This window comes from Topomyia yanbarensis, chromosome 1, assembly GCF_030247195.1.
Source record: "Topomyia yanbarensis strain Yona2022 chromosome 1, ASM3024719v1, whole genome shotgun sequence".
Classification (NCBI taxonomy): domain Eukaryota; kingdom Metazoa; phylum Arthropoda; class Insecta; order Diptera; family Culicidae; genus Topomyia; species Topomyia yanbarensis.
In genome coordinates this window covers 745,228-766,807 of record NC_080670.1, presented here as the reverse complement: position 1 = coordinate 766,807, position 21,580 = coordinate 745,228, and the positions used below count along the sequence as shown (strand labels likewise).

At 36.4% G+C, this 21,580-nt stretch overlaps 1 protein-coding gene across 1 annotated transcript in view; it reads right to left on the bottom strand.

Annotated features, from left to right (window-relative positions):
- Positions 1–371: 371 nt before the first annotated feature.
- Positions 372–21,580, bottom strand: part of LOC131676520 (transmembrane protein 132E) — a 49,313-nt gene continuing 28,104 nt past the window's right edge. The window contains exons 2-14 of the mRNA XM_058955598.1: positions 12,180–13,044; positions 11,945–12,118; positions 11,661–11,886; positions 11,456–11,599; positions 11,193–11,395; positions 10,817–11,126; positions 10,510–10,757; positions 10,256–10,448; positions 6,726–7,284; positions 6,483–6,660; positions 6,308–6,428; positions 5,411–6,241; positions 372–5,337 (exon numbers count right to left, since the gene is read on the bottom strand). Coding sequence (XP_058811581.1) covers positions 5,323–5,337; positions 5,411–6,241; positions 6,308–6,428; positions 6,483–6,660; positions 6,726–7,284; positions 10,256–10,448; positions 10,510–10,757; positions 10,817–11,126; positions 11,193–11,395; positions 11,456–11,599; positions 11,661–11,886; positions 11,945–12,118; positions 12,180–13,044 — 4,067 coding nt within the window. The 3' untranslated portion in view covers positions 372–5,322. The remainder of the gene's footprint in view (positions 5,338–5,410; positions 6,242–6,307; positions 6,429–6,482; positions 6,661–6,725; positions 7,285–10,255; positions 10,449–10,509; positions 10,758–10,816; positions 11,127–11,192; positions 11,396–11,455; positions 11,600–11,660; positions 11,887–11,944; positions 12,119–12,179; positions 13,045–21,580) is intronic.

Here is a 21,580-nt window from a genome sequence, read left to right as displayed (position 1 = left end):
GTACACGGTATGATTTTTTTTATTATGCTGCATGAGTAGCTTCAGACGTCGGCGAAATAGGGCCAATGTCACTGGACACCACATTGCTGGTGTACGATGTTCGGATGGCGGTGTTTTACGTCACGCTTATATTTATAGATATTGAATATTGATTAATTGTTATGTTTAAGGTGAACTGTAGTAAATATATGGCATGCTGAACGGTGGGTTGGTGGATATATATAACATGTTTTGCCTTTGCAAAAAAGCTGTTATAATTAAGGTGGAATTTTCTTTCCGATTAATATCCAATTTGCATACAGTTATCACACCAGACTAAAACAAATATGAGGGTTTCTTTCCAAACAATATCGAAAACAAATGCAAACGCATCAATATAAGCACTTTTTGTTTATTTTTACAGTTACAAATAATATCTCGTTTATTTGTTTATATTTTGTAATAATTTAAATAATATCGTTTTGCACGGTCTCGTCACTCGTTCGTTCTCCTGGTACGACAAAGCTTCATCGAATGTTTACTTTTGCATTTTATCCTAAGCAATAAGGACTCATACAATTTTCCTAAAATATTTTGTATTGAAATTGCCATTATTAGCAGCTGCTGTCGTTATTCTAGCTTTCTAAGGGCTAATTGTTTGTTTGCATTTCTCCAGTATAATTGTGCAGCGTTTCGCTCTCAACTAGTACTCGCGTTTAACTGATCGGTGGTAACTTCATCTAATAAAACGTTCTCATTCATAGAATAGACAATACTAACAAATGGGAACATGCAGTGTGTGGCAAAATCGGGAGATTTGAAAGTCAGGTACTTAGTATACCAATTATACCGCTGTATGATAATAACGGGAACAAATGAATAATTTTGCGCTTCCTTGTCGTGTGATCAACGAAACATGTCTATTTTGTTAAGATACAGAAGAAAAGTATGGAAAAGCAAACAAAACAGCTTAAATAAATTAACATCCGTTTAAATAAACTAAAACATTACAATTAGTCAACAAAATTAGTATGGCTTGTATTTACTTACCCATGAACCTATCTATTTATTGGATGCATGCAAACAAATTTCAACTTCAGGGACTTTCCACACACATATACATTCGTAACTCTTTCTCATGAAAAGAATAAAACGGTAGCATACCGAGAAAAGGATAATTGCTAATGTATAGTTATTTATTACTACTACAAAATTGCTCCATAGTAGCAACAAACAACCACACATTTTCAATCTGTCCTTGAGCGTTGAATTTTTAAAAATATACAGTATATCTCAAATGGAGTATAGTACCACAGTGTTCGTCAACTGGCTTCGTGGTTATGATATTAGTTAAAACTAAGGAGCTTGAAGCAAAGCATTAATATTCGACTTTTGGAGTTCAACGAAGCTCAGATAGTTTCTTAAACCAAAATAAGTTGTACTTCCCGAGAGCGTACTTTAATAGATTATTGTGTATTACATTCCACACAGTAAGCCGCATTTCAATATAAATTTTAGGGTAATGAGCCTATTGTTGCCCTGTTTATATTATTGGTTAGAGCAGTGTCTGCTATTTTTTTCAACGCATTAGCTTAAATGACTGGGCGACAATTGGATCACTTGATTCGAGTTAATTGCATTCAAACACGAAGCTTTCACCGCTTTCAGACCGCTTGTCAATGTTATGTTGGTTTTTAAGAACGAAGCAAAAATGTTGATACCAATTTATACGCTGTCCATCGATTGTAGACCGAGTAATTTACGAACTAGTTCGATACACTTACTAATACTGCCAAAATTGACTCATTACCCTATATGTTTTAGTGAATGCATAAACATTATATAAATAAAAAAAGTAGAACAGTTGATGCGAAAGAGAAATATGTTGGAATTGGAGTGCGCTAGTACAGTTGGAGAAAATTACACCTTCGTTTTTATGTTTGGATCGCGAGCAGTTGTAGCATTGTAGTATTATTGTGTATGTATTAGCTTGTATAGGGTTCAAATTTCCTTTCTTTTTGGGAGCGACAACAGCTATATATGCGTTTAATATTGTTATTGTTTTGTTTTGACGTCTTGTGTATAAGCAGATTTGTGTTTTAGCGGTTTGATATATATTTATATAGGATTCCATATGTATATTTAATTTTAAGTTTGATCTGGATAAGCGGATATCCTAACGTATTACGGCAGACAATTTTATTCGAAACGTTGGGACGCACATCGGTATGTATTTGCACACGTCGATTTCTGACTGAAAACTGATTCAATCCTACCTACAGTCTTCGGCTAGCGTATAATTTCTAAAAAGGTTTTGGGACACTTGCTTTTACATTTATCTTTTTTAAATTTGGTATCCATTTTCCATTATTTTTTCTTTCAACTAGAATATATTTCACCTCACAACATTAGGCTATTCTTTGAATGGACTTGCGATAATTTGTCAATGATCCGTTTAGGTAATATTCCATATTTTTTGTTTGTTGGCCTATGGCATGCTTGCTATCGAACAGTATATTTCCTGCATCTTTGACTAATCTAAACACGCTTGCTGCTTTGGAATAAACATTCATGTGTTTTATTATTTTATTTTTCAACATTTGTCATCTGCTCTAGTCATGCGCCGGTCCTCTTGATGTATAAATATTTCTAGAAATCATACCTCCGTAATGTTATATCGAATACAAAATATTTGCATTATTTGTTCTTTTGCAATAAATTTATCTATATACTGATGCATATAACTTTGTCCATTTGTTATGTTACTTCGTAAGTTTGGTATTTGCGGATTGCGTGTATAATCAAGCTCATTTATAAACAATATACATTTAGCTGGTCGTTTTAGTTGTGCGGTTTTGTGGTTTACACAACTTCTAAAAAATGAAATCACTAGACGAATTATCCAACTCATTTGCCTGCGTGATCCAAGATTTTTTGGTGGTGGATAATATGGAAGCATGAGTTGATAGATGGTAATCTGAAGCAATGGCTTGACATGGGTTGGTAAGATGCAGCAAAGATTTATAAGGAAAATGTTATATAGATTGTTCATGCATATTTCCGGGTTTTAAAAAGCATTAGAGTAAATTTCAAATTAATGAGTCTGGTTGGAAATCCATTTAATGAGATGGGTTTTGTGGGTGTAACAAACAATATGAATACCATGTGCAACTTCAGCTAGTCCAGATCGATAACGGAGTAGCAGCCAGGGGTGGTCGCAAAAGCTCAATATCAAGTAATAAACAATATCAATACCATAAATTATATGGTAATGAAAATTGCAATGCTGTTGGCTGTTGTTTTTCAGAAAATCCTCAATCGTACGCCTTCCCTCGCTTCGGACTCCCACGTACCTAAGTGTATACTCAGAGAAACGTTATATATACTACAGAGACAGTAAGTAAAAGCTTTGAAGGTGTACAGTTAAACAACAGCGTTAGATAGAAGATAAGTATAGTATTTTTCTAATAGATGTTTGTTAAATAGTTTCAAGTCAATGATTTGTCTCAGTGTAGCTGTTTACGTATGTTTTGGAATCATCTAATACAGATGAACTAATTAAGAGCAAAAGAGTCTTTTCCCACACAAAAATGTTGAATCAGAAACAGCTTTTTAATTTGCTCAGTTAACGATCGAGCCCAATAAGAACAAACTTGAAGACTAATGGGAATGTTTCTACGTTCCAGCTGAGAACTCAATTCAACCATTTTCTTACATACAATAATAACCAAAGAAAAAATCAAAGTGAACAACGAGCCCAGTTTTCAGCGATTAATAGGTACATGTGTTATTTTCATACTTTTTCTCATTTACTCCGTAATATCGCGCATAATGAACACCGAATAACGCTGATGCATTTTTTGCATGAAACTAAATCTTCTGTTTTGACTGTAGCCTAAGTCTAATAGTTCCTTAATAAGCTAATTTTTGGTATCATTTTCCATATAGACAGATGTGTGTGGCTTGAAAATGCAATTTTCATATGGCTCAAGTTTACATAAAATACAATCTGGAAATCATGAAACATCTTGCTCGCACAATCAGTCAATCCAATAAAGGACAACTGTGAAATCATACTGCCTTATGCCACATGTGAAAATACTATTTACATAATAGAGAATGTTCATCGAATCGATATGATATGGATCGTTTTGTTTTTCTTAAATTTTGCTTCCATTCTCAATATAATAGGCAATTTAATAAAATTCAATGTTTCAACGAACTCTTAAAGACAGTAGCTGATTTTACTGGGGTTGTGTTGGTTTATATAAAACGCTTCCTTCACGCTTTAAAGCTTTAATAATGATAATATAAGGTATATGAGTTTTAATTCTATACAATTCAACTTATCTTACATAACTGTTACCATCATATATACTTTTGCAATAATTATCATTTGTTCGTATCCTTTCTCAAATTTGTTCAACTAAATGACTAGAGTATTAATTTGATTCACTGTTTTCATAAATTAATCATAACACGGCAAGCCCGACGGAAAATTTCATGCTTTGAAATTGTAAGTGTTGAAATTACTTTAAACACATGCAATTGTGATCATTATATTATTTCTGTGCTTGTTCACCTGCATGATGTTGAAATGAAAAATGTCGACCATTGCAAATTTCAATTTGGAAAAGGGTACGCTTTGAGCGTTGTTCTTATTTTTTAGTTTAGCGTTGTGATCTAGCCAGAATTCTGGATGAGTTTAAATTTGTTGCTTATCGGTGAGTTTTGCTTACAATTACGTCACAATACATTCGAGTATTTGTTTTGCTTCTCCAATTTACCTACTCATCTGAAATTAGTGTCGGGTGCTGTACACATTTTTTATCCTTTTTTGTAGAAGTACTTTTATTGTTTCATTTACTCTGTGAACCTCAACAAGATTTAAATGTCGTAGTTCTTTATTTTTACGATCACTGCAAAGTCGCTTCGTTAGTTTCAAACCCATTTGACTGATTGTGGTTGTATCGCGATAATGAATTAATAACGACAAATGAGATCAATTTATAATACAGTCGTGTCGTTTCTTCAAAATAATATTCATATTCTTAGGTTGGTTTGAATATGTTATAACTGCTGATGATTTTGAGTATGCTGGAAGCAGAATGTACATCTCTGATTACAACAGGTTAACCGAGAAGGTACAATAATTAAACGATTGACGAAGCGCGATTCGATTTAGGCATACGACTCACTCAAATGTTCGAAAAACTGCTCGAAGTTGGGGTCGTTGATACTGGGTATGCACATCGGGCTGCTGACAGGCGATATGGCTACATTCCGGTACTGCTGTTGGAACGTGGACAGTATCTCACGAATCTTTGCAATGATCTCTTGAACTCAGGCATTCGATTCCTAGAAAATTTAAACATAGAATATAGATAAATATAAACTATATAAAACATAGTACAAAGAGAAACCAACCTACCTTCAAATTATCAAAATAGTGCATAATTTGTTCGTAATCCATATCTAAATCATCGAGGCCAAGACTCTCGCCAGGCCCAAGTTCACTGTCTGGCGTATTGGCAAACATCGGATTGCCCACAACAGTGGGTTTGCTGTGTTTCATGGGCAACGGTGGCTTTGGTATTTTGGACTGATTGTTCTGTTTTAGCTGTTGTGGTTCTTCGGTAGGAGGCGTTATAAATCCTCCATTACCGTCCGAGCTAGATTCAAGCGTTTTTACATCACTGGAACATTCCTCGCTGCGAGAACGTCTATTATCCGTTGACGCAGCTAAGGGATTAATTTCAGCGGTCGTTTCCATCGTGACGGGTGGGCATTCCCTAATACTACTAGTAACTACTGAGTCGTTGTGGCAGAGGTCGGCTCTAATCGACTTATTTCTGCTACTCGAGGGATTGTTGATAGTGTCAAATTTAAACGCGGACTTTTGGGCACATTGTTGTACCAATCGTTCGGCCATATGCAGATCTTCTGGATTTCTACCGCTAGGACCCGCCATAGATAGGTGATGTGACTGTGGGGCTACTGAGAATCCCATGTTTTCAAATGAGTGTGGTGATTTTGTGGATTGCCGTACAATTGGTTGAACGGAATACTGAGGAACGCTGTTATTGAAGAGGGCTGCATTGATTTGCTGCTGAGTAAAGTTTAAATTGCGTTGTGCTGAATTGCCATGTAGTTGAATTTCAAATGCTGGGTTGGTGGTTGAACAGTTGTTACTACTGTTGCGGACATAGCGAGGATGCAAACGTGGCCTTGGGTTTCTCATCTGTATAACTGGCTCTTGGTGCTGAAATCAAATTTGTGAGTTAGTTTGGTCTAGTTGATAGAAACACACACACAAGGTTTAACATACCCGGTGTGCAACATTGGCAGTTACACCCATATTTCTATGAGGTGGAACTGGGGGACGGTATTCTATTCCACCAATCACAGGAACTCCATGTGGAGGTAATGGTGGAGCCTTTTCATCATCACTAAAAAACAATTATAAAATTGTAGCTGCCTATGGCACAAATTGATGAGCTTACTTCATTACACGGCTTCTCCGGTCTCGTTTGTTATAAGTACACGAGTTTACTGCTACGCTAGTGTTGGGGGGTAATTGTATGTGATTTGGATTATCAAAGCTGTTCACCTGAACCACACTTTCCTCTGCGTCTCCGTACTTTGAGCTCATTGGATTGTTAATGATATGCATTCGTGAATCTGAAAATAGTGCATATTTTTGATAACTCTGTTCCTAATCAATAATTCGATTTGAATTCATTTACCTCTGTTATTTCCACTGAACTCTGGTCCATTCGCAGATCGATCCATCGTAGCACGTCCCAACCACACCCAATCATGAGCGTTAGTCGTTGATTCAGTTACTTTTGCGCCCAACACTGCAGCATTTCCCATTCCATCCCGAACACTCGCCTCTCCAGTTACATCTATAGTAACCGGTCTGAACTTTGATGCATAAACCACACATGAGATAACAAATACTCCGATCGCTAGACAGAAGGCAGCTAGTAACACGTACATCCCGATTTCCAACGAAGTGGCGTCCGTATATACCATGCTCTTGCTGTTGGTATAACCAGGAATTCCTCCACGATGTTGCCTAGAAGGTTGAAGTGCCGCTGGTTCCTGACTGTGATCATCCTTGAGAGGGATACCTATCAAAATATCTGCTAAGTCACTCAGCTCATGTCCTGCCTTGCGGTCTCGACCAGCTATACCGTCATTCTGAACCGTGTCCGGTCGAGTGCCGATGTCAGACGCGCTGAAGTCCACTTGAACAGAAGCCAGTGCACTGACCAGAGGGCCAATTGAGGATTTTATACCCTAAAAAAGAAAATTTTAGAATTAAAATTTTGTTAAACCATTTGATATCCGGACACATAAGCAACAATGGCACGTGGTACTGCCGCTATACGCATAAATATCTTATGTTCTATGGGATGGTAAATTTTCTCGTAAAACGAAAGTAGAGCAGTTTATTACGATTTGTGCGTAAATTGCTGAATATGAAGAGTAATCGTAGGCAATGGTACCTCTGTGGTATTGTGGATATTTTATGGTATTTTTGGTGCTTCTATTGTAATTTAATGTTAATCTATAAGTGTTATCCGGTACTTGGATGGTACTTTATTGCATTTTTGCCGTTTCCTGCAATATTGTTGGAACCTTTATAGTACTTTTATCTCACTTTTGTGATTTTTATATGTCGTTTTATGAAATTTTATCGTGGTCATGTATATGTATACTTTTGACGTATTTTTTGGTACTTGTGTGGGGTTGATATTTTCATGAAGTTTTTGTTATGCTTTTGTGGTAATATTATGATAATTTTGTGGTACTTTTAAGGCATTTTTGAATTATTTTTTTAAATACTCATATGATACTTTCATGGTAATTTAATGAGGTTTTTGCAGTTTTTTATGGCAGTTCTAATATGTAAGGCGATTTGTGGTACTTTGATGTTTTCTTTCGTATTTTATCACTTTAAATGTATTTTATGGCGTTTTCAAAGAACTTGTGATATTTGCATGGTATTTTAAAGTTGTTATTACGATATTTTCATAAATTATTTATAAAATTTTATAGTTCAATTTCAAACTATGGAGAATTTGAAATACAGTTTGATATACAGAATCAATCAATTGATTTTTATTAAATCTAAAGGGGAGAATTATCGCAATAGATACATTTTTAAGAACTAATAAAACAGTTTAGCGTTTCTAACAATAAAATTAGCTGAAAGTTAAAAAAATCAAATTCAATTTTTTTGTAAGAGAAATCATTCACTTGTGAATGTCTTTCTTATAAATTCACAAGTGAGAGTATTTCCAAGAACTCGGCAGAAGATAGATAGTGGACAACGAGGACAAGAAATAGGATATTTAAACAAAATACGCAGCATTTAGGATATTTTTATAGCTTGGATATTTTAATGATAATTATTTAGTATTTTAATGCTACTTTTGTCATATTTTTATGGCATGTTTATTGTTCTTTTAGAGTACTTTCGTGGTCCATATGCCTTTATAACAAATTGTGTCATATTGTGACAGAAGAGGAGTAAGATAGAACGTTACGTAATATGTTTTTACAGAAGAAAAAAAAATATTTCAAAGGATTTTTTGCGTAATTGGTGACAATCGGTCACATGGGGGGAGTCAATTTTGGGTAATCTTTACGTTAAGCAATTTATGAATGATCCCTTTAACATAGAACATGATTGAAAACTTTTCAAAAACCCGTGCAGGTGATCTCGAAATTTTTTTTTCGGACGAGGGAATTTCGATGCCACAAGATCACCACAACCGGCTAAATGCAAATGCAATAATTTTGATATTCCTCGTGACAAACTGGCCGTTCAAAGGTTCCAGAATGTCTCCACGGTAATAGTTTGGGGATGTTTTTTTCCAAAACTTTGAAGGTCCCATTGTTGTTTAATGGGGGGAGGTTAATTGTGTAAAAAAGACACAATAATTTAGAAACAAAAATGGCGATGCAGGGAGTGTTGAAGCATGTGAATGTGAATTGAACAATATTTCTTCAAATTTTTATTGCAAAATACTGATAAATTAGCGATTAACAGATTAACGCTTCGTCGCAAACTTGTTTTGTGGTGTACATCATAACTCAAAATCTATCAGACTAATCGTTTTAAAATTTTGCAGTTGTTCTTCACATCATTTCCCATGTAACTACACAGAAAAAAATATTTTGTAATTTTAAGTTTATTTTCATGCACATATTTGGAGCATGAATATAAATGTAAAATTAAGTTCCACCAAAAATCCACACGACTTGTTGTGCTTTCTCCAACGAATTTTATTATAATTCTACACGTGGATTGAAAATTACAGTTTCTTCAAACGGAAAACCAATGTACTTCCATGTATTTTTTACACGCTTATTGCTGTAAAATGACTGACATGTAATATTACACGAATGAATGGGTAAAATTGTATGCTTTTTGATGCTCCCCTTGAGTGCATTGATTTTAACGTAATTTTCAATCAAAGTTTTGATTCAATCTTTGTATGTTTATGTTCGTTTTGATTTACATGTCGTTTAAATTTCATTATTTTTTGTGTGTATGGAACCTATTATTTTTTCTCTATTTTTGAACTTTTCGTAACAAATTGAAATCGAAAGTACTATTTTTGGTAAAAAATGAATTACGTGCTATTGTCAAAATAAAAGTTCTAATAAAATATGAAAAAAAAACCTAAACACTAATGTATCTAGTCTGAACGAGGGTAGTAGATGTTCTCAATTGTTTCATCAACACCCACTTTTCAAGTTGTATCTTTCCGGAACTGGAATTTTCTTCTAAAAGCTCATTACTTTTATAAGTATTTTGAAGAAGATTTCCTCTCGAGAGGAGTAGTTTTCTGGCTATGTGGAGAGACGATTTTGATATTTTTATTTTGGATAATGGAGAGACAACAACAAACGCAAGTGGCCTGTTACAGGGATGAGCTTGTGCTGGTATCATGAAATGAGACTGAAAAAGTCTTACTCGCTACTGTATTCCAAGCAGAAATCTTTGCGATTATGTGCGGGGTACAATTGGCCCTTCAACAGAGCTTGAGCGGCAAAGTTATAAACAACGTAAACTAAATGCTGCACGCCCACTCATTCCTGTACATTATTTTAGACCGACATTTTCACTGCATTTAATTGACACTCAAATGATAACATCTCGAGTTTAAAAGAATGTTAAAATAGTTCATCAAATCGTATGAATTGCATGTTCATATTTTATGTTATGATTACATTGGAAAATATCGAAAAAGCATACCTGTTTAGATACTGGAATATTCCGCCTTAAGCGACATTCTTCAGATAACAGCAACGTAACCCTCAATAAATCACCATTGCCTTCTCCGACTGCAATCACTCTTGGATGATGAGATGCCAGCATCGGGGCAAATGCAACTACTTCTGTATCCAGACTTTCCACCAGCAAAAAATAATCATCCACTGAAATATCCCTACAAAACAAATAAAACATATTTAGTATTCATTGACGAAAATCCTGATCTGGTGTTTCACCTTAGCGGGGTCCTGGAACGATCAGAAAATTCCAGATCAATATCCAATAATCCTTCCTGATATTGAGCTGTCAGTTTTCTAGTCACCGAAGTTTCCGCAATGTAACCATTTTCAATGGCGTTGTCACTGGCGATAGACAGCTGTAATCCGGAAACGACACGAACTAGCAGTCTTTCAATACTGACTTTATCACTTCCAACGCGAACTTCCCGAGCGCCAATAACTCGCCCAGTTATTGGAGAGAGCACCTGAACCATAAATTAGGGTAAGGTATAAAAAACACATTTGTACACAAATTAGTTCTTGCCTGGACATCTGTTCTTCCCATTGCCCTTCCCTGTAGTGTTCGTCCTCTTAATGTGGCTATCTTGGGATCGGCTACCCTCAATAGAGGTTGCACTAAATCTGTCACTCTTAATCCAGTCCGCCGAGAGATCAAATAACTCACACGGCCTGAATCCTGATCCATGGCTAAAAATCTAGCGTATACCTCAACAGGACTCTGCTGATAGCGTGCTCGGCACACGTTTCTTTCGGTTGACACACCATTCGTAAAATCTTCTCCGTGATGGTTCCATCCGTAAGCTCGCTTCTTTCGCCGCATTTTTCCGTTTGGACTATCCAAATAAAGTAACGTCATCGTAAACTGATTACTCATAATATTGCGAAGAAATAGTACTTACGCATTGTGGTCATCAGGAATTTTCCATCCTTTGATCTGTGATAGACGAAAGTCCGCAACAGAGACTTCGAGCGGAAACTCAGGCATCCAAACGGTAAATTTTGCTAGTCCAGAATAAGTCCCATATTTTACAACAACAGATGCATTCGATGAACCGCGAGCTTCTGAACCATCCACGTAAACCGAACTACATGACGAAGAAACCTAAAACGGAATGAGGCTGGTAATTGATTCGTTTGTGGTGTCTGAAAAAATTAGACTTACTTTTATAACACTCTCATCTTCAGCTTGACATGAACTTTGAAGCGTGACATCAGCCACTTTACCAGCTTGTGAAACGATGAAAACCTTCATTGCCTGAGAGACTTGACGTCCAGTCAGAACAGCAGTGTTCATTAGTTCCCAATTCTGAAAAGTTCAAAAGATCAATTAGAAGTTGATCGAATAAGTCCGCTTGATAGAGAACAACCTTAGCAATCGGCAACACTGCTTGAATGTCATCCTTTTGAATTTCCAACTTTGCCACAATCTTTTTCCTACCCTCCTCGTGTGGAGCACTGGATGCCTCCGCCGAAAGTTCCTTTATCTTTGGACCATCGTGCACGTAACTAACAGACCACACAATACGTCCACCATCCCAGTGATCTTTGGTATCGTTGGCAACTTCCAGGAGCCATGAGAAAACTTCCACTATTCTGTTTGGAAAAGATTGGGTTAATCAAAATATATGAAAAATATCACTAATAATTTTACTTATTGGCATTTATGTCCTCAGTTGTACTAACTGGAGAGTCCGGATCCTGATCTTTACGGAAAGCCGTTACCCGTGCCACGGTGTGTTTGGTATTTTCCTTCTCCACTGAAACATTCCAATCTTCAGAAGACGCACTGGCGCCAAGTATCCGCATTCCTGCTTTGACACGTGCCCTTTAATATAGAAAATCGCACACATCAGATTGGTACTAGTCTGTATTACATCAATTCTTACCTCACTATAAACACTGCGATGTTCTGGCCTGGTTCGGGATGTAGAAATACGGGAACGTGAATTTTGGATAGCGGATATAGGGGCTGCTGAGGAACCATCATGGTTAAAGTGTCGTCTGCTCGTAAATCCTTGTAAGGCATCTGAGACTGTACAAGAGGTATCTTTGCAAATGGGGTCAACGGTTGGATTTGAACTTTAGGTTCGCATAACTCTGGGCTCCTGGCCGGTGGTTCAAATACACTGTAGGATACTTGTACCATTCGCTGAGGAGTCTTTTGAGCGGTTGTCGGACGACCATCTTTCTCTGGTGGCGGCAACGGTGGCCACCAATTGGATGGGATCACGACCTCTGCGACACAAACGCCATCTTCTCCTTCCGGCATGCATCGTCCTTTTAGAGGCGTTTTATTGCCGATTGATGCATGCAGTAGAATGCATATCTTTTGACGCTGCAGATGTCCACCAGGATCTGCTCCCGCATGAAACAGCACTCTAAGTACAGGTGAATCCCGCGGTATACTGTTCTTGACGACATGTGCTGATATGTCTAGATGCAGATTCGTCTGTTGTAGATCCATTAGTGCTGCGGTCGCATTCTGCGATGAATCACTGGAGGAATCCAGCGAATCTGGTACAATATACCTGGCAGGGACGGTTTGCTTTGTAGAAAAAGGACCATAACTTGCTCGAATCGACACTGGTTGACTGGTCTGCACGACTGTGAATCTATCTATCGATAAAAGTGAATCGGAGCTTGATCGTCCCTTGACAGAGGTTGTCGAAACCGAGCTCTGACGGGGGGAATGCTTGAGAAAGAAACCACTATCTGGTGTCTCGAAATGAACCTCTACTGCAACTGTTGTGCCTGTGTGGAAAAAAGAAATCAGACAGAAGCAATGTTTTAGATTTATAGGTCAAGCGAGAATTGAGAATATGTATGCTATGAATATATACAGGCTTCAAATCGTGTCACTTGGGCAATACATTGCACCACGAGCCTCTATCTTATCTTCATGCAGAATAAACATGTAGAAGAGAACTTTTGCTTTGTATTTATTCAAAATAATTACTTCCGTGCTTAATCGATTTTCTTTTATTGTCTATTTAATAATTACCGACCGACACTGATAAGCAAATTATCGCCCATGGAAGTGCTTTTGAATCGGAAGAAATCCGCCGCTAGCAATATGAGCGATTCCAATATTTTCCTTTTACCGTCGGAATACAAGCGGTCAGCGAATAACAAACAAGCTCTTTATTTTCAAAGTTGATTGAGCTCATTTCCGTTGATCTTTAACCCCAGCAAATACAGAATTGTAATGAATGAGTCTGCCTGCATCTTGGCGCCAAACTAAATAAATGCATAAAAAGAAGGACAGAATCGAGAGCTGCATCTCGATTAGTGTAGCTCCCACCCGTTTTAGATTTTAAGCATTCCTCGCTCGCGCAGTTAACTGATGATTAATCTGTGCAAGCGCGCTGTTGTCAATCCTGAAGAAGCGATTTGTCGCCTACATATTCACATTTGTATAGAGAGCTGTTGTCCCACGCTCGGTTACATTGCTAGGTAATACCGACGAACCGATGACTCAAAAGGCCTCATTATATTTCGTTTTAGAGTAGTCAGTGTGAATAGCACGATCAGCTTTTCGAGCATCACAGAGCACCAACGGGGGACACAAGTGGTCATAAATGTAGGAACCCTATTTGAATTGACACGATTTTCAAAGCTAAAATATACTTCATCACTGAAACTTCCTAAATTAATTACGATCCAAAATACTCTCTTTTCGTGTAGTACTACACCCAGATTATAATTGTTTCTTAATGTTTCCGTAGTTCATATAAATTTTTATCAAAACGTCGATCGGTGCAAGTTTCAGAAGTGCAGAATGTTAGCGACCTTTAATCCAACACTGTTTTCTATACTCAGACTACTTCTAACTAGTGATAGAAAGCTTTTTTTTATCTATTGTCTACCAAGTACATATATACATGCTAAGGTGCCTATAGTTTCATTTATTAGAAGTGTTTCACAGATGGCGGATGGTCCCGAGAGAAAAGAGCTCGAATAAAACTTGTTAAACATGCACACAAGAAAGAAGCTGGAAACAAAAGACGCCAACTTTTAAAGGCATGTATAGCATGTATGTTGCGGCTGTATAGATTCCACAGTTTTATGCGTTTTTGTGAGAATTGAATATAATTAAAATTAAAGGGAATAAAATGAAGAGTATTTCATCTTTTTTAGTTTCTCATGTATTTTCTCAAATATTCCAACAATGAAATTTTTCTACGAAAACCCTCAGTTCTTTGTTCGTTATTACAATAATAACAGTAATTATGAAAATCTTTAAAGCAGTGTTATAGACAATGTAATCTTTTCAAGGTATGTTTAGATATGAGCAAAACATATTTGAAACTGTTCCGCTGAAATATTTTCCTACAGTGCTTGCTAAAGAAGAAATAATAAGATCAATACATTAGATGTCTTGTCATATGGAATTTGTAACATACATTTCCAGAATAACTTAAGCATGCTGTGATCTACACTTAACAAATAACATTTTGCCCGGATTTTTTTTTATAATTAATTTTCATTATTTGGGCCTACAGTGCTTGCTAAAGAAGAAATAATAAGATCAATACATTAGATGTCTTGTCATATGGAATTTGTAACATACATTTCCAGAATAACTTAAGCATGCTGTGATCTACACTTAACAAATAACATTTTGCCCGGATTTTTTTTTATAATTAATTTTCATTATTTGGGCTTCGCAAATTATAAAAATTAATTATGAAAGAAAATTCCGGGCAAAATGTTATTAGTTAAGTGTAGATCACAGCAGAAAATAAAAAAGAAAACTATTCTTTTTATTTAATGTCAATAACTGTTAGTAGCACCCTTATTTTCATTTCAAACCAACTTCATTACAAAGATATTGAAAAATAACTCTTATCCAGGTTGGCGTGAACCGAGAAAAACATACTCCTCAGCAATGGAAAGGGAGCTGAACCAGTTCGTACTATGTAAGTCGAAAACAGGTTTCTTTCTTCTTCGCAGCCGACACTTTTTTCGATACTAAGGGTCAATTCGACATAGATCTTTCATTAGGGCTTAAATCGCAAATGTAAACAAACTGTGTTTTCGCTATTATGACATTATGCGACAAAAATACTACAAGATTAAGGTGAAAACTAGTTAAAATGGTTTTTAGTTCGATTTATAATTAAAGAAAACAAAACGGCGAAACATGCATTTTCTTCGAGATTTCGACTTAGGCCCTTCTTCTCATATGGAATATAAAGGCTAAACTTACATTTTTTGACAGAACCGGGCGTACGGTTATTATTCACAAAATTATTCTTTAAACGGCGGTTCTATTATATAAATGATAAGCAATATCTACTAGGATCATGTCTACTCGATAGTTGTTGCACATAAACATTCGAATATTTCGATATTTTCATGAAATTCGAAGAAAAGATGCACGCGCCCTATCATTTACATTGGGTTTCTATGCGCCCATTTGCTGAGCCCTAATAAAAAGTATACTGTCAAGCTCGCCCATTTACCCAGCCCTACCAAGCAAGACAGAGTCAGTTTAGCCCTTTTACCGCGCCCTTCTGAAAATTATGTACACCGTTTAGCCCTTCCGCAAATGGTGGTTGCTGAAGGGCAAAATCACGACTGGGATGCAAATTGGGCGTAAGCATTTTTTTAGTTTCTACCCACTAAAAGCACATAGGAATTAAATTCTTTGTTATATTCTCATAAGGTTTAACCAAAGATGCTTCCGGAAAAACATGGTCATAAAGTAATTTATACCTACAATAAAAACTACATTTAGAAAAGCATCGCCGTATATTGAAACTGATTTTTCTCCATTTGAGTACATTGCGACTTTGGCCCTATTGAAAGATCTGTGTCGAATTGTTCCAAAAAAAAGTTTGCTCGAGTTAAGAAAAAAGATTATATCGCATAAGTTTTTTTTATTTCTTTCGTTTAAAGCTTGTAGATAATAAAAAAAACTGATATTAAATATTCCTTCTATGTGCTCCTTCACCGCTCAAGCCGCCGTGTTCGCTGGCATGTATCCTTATTATACAGTAAGGAACCACGGAGTCATTGGATGATTCAATCAATTAAGATAATGAATACGGATACTGGGATCTCTACTCTGTTTTCGTTCTCTATAACACATTTGTGACTGCTGCATGGTTCTATTGCCTTGGTGTTCAGTTTATTAAAAGCGCCTTCACCGATTCTTGGAAATATGTCCCTGAATTGTTGTCTACAACTATCAATTTAATAAGCTTGAAATTTTTTCCAACTGAAGTCAAGTTCTTTTTCTACTGGGATTAATAGAGTATGCCGTCGGTTCACAGCCCTGAGTGGTTCTTTGAAAGCGAAGAACGTTATTATAATGACCGTCTGTCTTCCACTGCCACTAGGGAAAGGATCGCGTTTTTTGCCTTTTTTATTGTTAATGATAGAGTCTGTGAACATCGCCGCCAGAAAGTCACCAGTTTTCCGTGCTTTCCGTTGCATTGGCATTCACTGCACATTTCGAAAGGCTGTGGATTCGAAAGTGGAAACTGGGATGGGGTAGCGAGAACATGAGAACATAACTCTCATTCTTCAATAGGCAGAGTGTGATGCATCATTCATGCCGCAGCGTATTGCTCTTACATATAGAAAAGACAACAGCCTACAATAAGACAATATGTGGTTTGGGCAATGATGAAAGAAGCTGACACCAGAGATGTGGTTGTTGGCTTCAACTAGCTGGCAGAGGCAAACAATGGCGACTTTGATGGCGGTGGCAGTGGTAGACTTGAATTTTTGTCATACAATGCGAATTTAACGCCTAGTAAATATATTGCTTAGACCATGCAGCTTAGCCATGCAGAAAACTTAATTGAGGCCCCGACTAATTTATTACACTTTTAATTATTTTAATTTTATGAAGCTTCTCTCGAAAAAAGATAAAGCTTGCTTGAGATGACACCCTAACAAATCTGCAACTTAGTGAGTTATAAAAAGAAAAGTTCATGCGTTGCTGCTACTGTTAATATCAATGAAATGATGGCGTCATCCAGCTAGTAAATTGTTATTTCAAATCATTTCCCATTCATGTTCTCGCATTGATCCCTAGTTCCTTTAATGGTTTCATTTAACGCTTTGCGACGCAGTGGGACGTATACGTCCCACCTACTTCTCCTAAGTTTTTATTGGATTTCCAGTTCTAAGCTTGGAAAAATTGACTCACTCTTAGACGTTAATAAAAAAAAAAAAAAAAAAAAAAAAACACGCCCTGTGAAATCGCAGATATATATTTCGGCTACGACTTGCAGCCTTGATCATTGTTTGTATCAATATTTCGCTTTTTCTGGTCAATGAGGGAGTAGCATCAAGGAATATTACGATCATGATCATGTCCAAATAAATAAATATATAAATAAAAAATGGAAGCTATTTCGGCTTCGCAACGCAGGAGTTAAGGTTCATAGAAACTGTTGTATTCTTCCTACATTTCTGCTTGCATAATAAAAATACCCTTTATATTTCAAAGTGGTAATTAATACCAGTTTAAATTGATAAAGGTTTATCATTTTCCTTCAAAATTCCGTAACAACAACACTATAAGAACACTTTAATTTAGACAATATGCACAGATACTAATCAAACTAGCTAATACTGTAGGGAATTTTCCAAAAAATGCTTCTACTTGATTGACATAGAGCATGTATCATGAATATGTCAAATCTTGGCAATAGTTACAGTCACTTAGTACAAGTGGCAATTGTTATAGTTTTAACTTGAGGCTCGACTACGTATTCGAAGTTATAAAAAGTACTTTTAGCAAGGACACCATGCTCGCTAGAGAGGAAAAGTCGACAAAAACGAAACTGGGTTGCAATCAACACTCCATTTTCATGTAATTAACCTCGACGGCGATTAATGTGTGAGGGAAAAAAGATCCAGACTTCAGCGCGGTGCTTGACTTTTGATATTTTTCGACGAGCAAGGCCTTTAAGAGGGTATCAAATCGTATACATTTATTTTCCCAATCATGTTTCTAGAGGCCAGAACTACCGCAGACTGGAGAGCGTGAAATAAATAATCGAATATATTTTGTGGAACGTGAAGAGTAATAGAATTGATATGAACGCTAAATTAACCCGATTCTGCTTGACGTTCGTAAAGCAGACCCTATTTTTGTTCGCGTGTTTCCCCCCTGATAGCTTGAGAGCATTACGATAGCTTTCAACAAAACGTCAACATACGGGTTGTATGAGAGAAATAGAAAAAAAAACGACTGAAGTGGGTGAGGAAAAACACTTGGAAAAATCCACACTCGACTATTATGTGTATATGTATAAATAAAGCATTTTTGAGAGTGATCCAAGTGTGGCATTTCGGCAGCTCTTTGAAGCCAAGAGCGACAAAAATTAAGTTAGGAAGGAAAGGAAGGCAATTTACAGCTGCAGGAGTTTAAAAATATGATTGTCTACATACAGATGAGGGAACGAGCTATGAAATGATGAAATCAACCAAGAGGGTCGCTGATGTAAATTGCCAAACGGAATTCCATGAGTGTGAAATCAAACTTAGTGCGCATTTCGCCGCTTTGTTTTATTGCTGTCCAATAGATGATAAAAGGGTTAAATAATGTCTATCGAATTGCAATGTCTCCTCGAAAACTGAGTGTGGGCATTCGGAAAGTTTCAAACTTATATTAAGCACATCAAATCTATAAATTTTAAATTGAATAATATAATAATCTGCTGTTCTAATGTTACGATGACTAGGAGCAGCAAAGATATTTTTCCACGACCGTTTCCTCTTCGATTGTGTAATGTTTGCTACTACACAGGATCATTTTTATTTTCTTTACTGCGAAGCACCAGTCATCACAGAGTAAAGGGAAAATGATCCAAATGATTGAAGGAAGAATTTCATTCGTTTCATCCCTACGCTTTTACCACCAGCTCTATTTCCTGACAGAAAATAATGATTTTTTTCAAGCTGATTTCAAACCGTTTCGTGGTTATACACAGCGGTTCTTGATGGTGAAATAAGGAACAAATCACTCGGCATCTGTTCGTTCTTTGATCCTTGACGGGTTTTATGGCTAATACGCCATATTTATTCTTTCTAGTTTATCGCAGCTTTTTCTATAAAATGGTTAGAGACCAAAAACATATTACATGTTTATTCGAACACAAGCGAGAACGCAGTCAAACTAGAACACAATCGATATATCACGTTATTGAAAAATAAGTTTTCTCGGCTTCTTTGACAACCATACTTAGTTGCGTTTCGGCTTCGCCTCATCAGAAACCGACACTAACTTATTGTCGGAATAGATTAGCGCCGGCTTGACGCAAATCCCTTAAAACTAAAACACACTTTGTTTTTCAATCGAACGACTGATCAAACGTGATGTCCCGTTCGAGCAGAAGTTCTGTTTATGCCGATGAGACACAGTGAAGCCGAAACTCAACTAAGTATGAAATAAGGATTTGTGCCCTCCTGTACAAAGACTGGTTTTACCAACAAAGTTTCACCCTAGTGAGAAATTACCAAATTTTCCTCCTTAGGGTGAAATGTAGCATAGTGCTTTCGCATAGGTCTGCTAAGCCAAGGCAAGTTTCAGCTTCACTGTGTCTCATCGGCATAAACAGAACTTCTGCTCGAACGGGACATCACGTTTGATCAGTCGTTCGATTGAAAAACAAAGTGTGTTTTAGTTTTAAGGGATTTGCGTCAATCCGACGATAATCTATTCCGACAATAAGTTAGTGTCGGTTTCTGATGAGGCGAAGCCGAAACGCAACTAAGTATGAAATAAGGATTTGTGCCCTCCTGTAAAAAGACTGGTTTTACCGACAAATTTTCACCCTAGTGAGAAATTTTGGTTTTTACCAAATTTTCCTCCCTAGGGTGAAATATAGCATAGTTCTTTGACAAGTTATTTACAATAATCATGGTGACAAATATCATGATTTGTATTGTATTTTAAATTTCTGTTACAAAATTGTTTCTTCTAAAATAATTATAAATTTTTTAACAGCGTTGTAATGTTAATGTGTATAGTTTATTCATGACAAAGTAATCCCTCTGGCATCACAGAGAATAACAGAATATCTGGAGGAGTACTTATGAATTTCGCGAATCACTGGTGTTTTTTCTGAGAAAATGAGAACAATTATTGAAGAAATTTTCTATGACACACAAAACTCGCTTTTCTATCGACAAATGAATGGTGGATATTCAAAGTCGTATAATCACCAATTTTTCAAAATTAATTTCCTTTTTACCTTTTTGTTGAAACCCTAAGCTGAAGCCGTCATTTCGGCAAGAAGAGCAAGTCCAAATTTGCAATAGTTTTATTGTGAAAATTTTTCAAAAATTGCATGTTGGTAAGTTGAACCTTATTGGAAATTCAAAGTCGTATAAGAAACAATGGAACCTTATTTAAATTCAGTGTTCTCATAGACACTTTTGGATTTTTCGATTTTTCAGTGTTCTCACAGACACTTTTGGATTTGTCTATAAAATTTATGTGTGTATGTCAAAATTTCGTGGTAGGCCTCCCGCGCATTAAAATGTGGTGTACTACCTAACCCAAAGCTTTTTGACTCAGTGCCAACCACCTGTTTCCCGGATTACTGTCTAGGTATATGTCCCCGATCAGAAACACATAACAGAAATATTTCAAAACTATATCTCGCTTTGTTACTTGTTATAAATTTCTGTTATTTTAACTACTAACGAGACCTAATTTATAACACAATATGTTACAAAAATTGTGTTCTGTTATAATCTTGTTATTTCATTCTGATCGGGTCCCGTCTTATGTTTGACGTATACAAAAAATAATGGAATGTTGAAAATCGCCAAATCGTGTAGCATTAATTCACAAACATTCAGACAAACCCTTTTTCATTTTTGGCATTTACGATTACGAAAATAGAAGGGTGTTAACCAGGCATTGCATTTATCGCTCATATGAGTAAATGCGCACGAATAGTTTGCTACTGCGACAATAAAAACTCACATTTTCACACGAAAAGTTATCGGCACTCACACAACTTCTCCGGATAAATACAACGTGTTATTTCTCCGGATAAATAAAACAGCCGGAGAATGAGTGAATGAGTTTATCACGGCATCCTTTTTGCGTTCGTTGCTTTGCTGTCGTTATTCCAAAACACAAACAAACAAGTCTATCATACTTCTTTGCCGCTTTTCTTTGTAATTCAGTGTATTTTTGGAAGTTTTAATTGATTTCCATGAAATTAAAATTTTATCGCCTTCTCCGGTGAGAAGGAAAAAGTCAAATAAATTTTATCCGGAAAATCATTCTCACGCTCTTTGTGGAGACGGA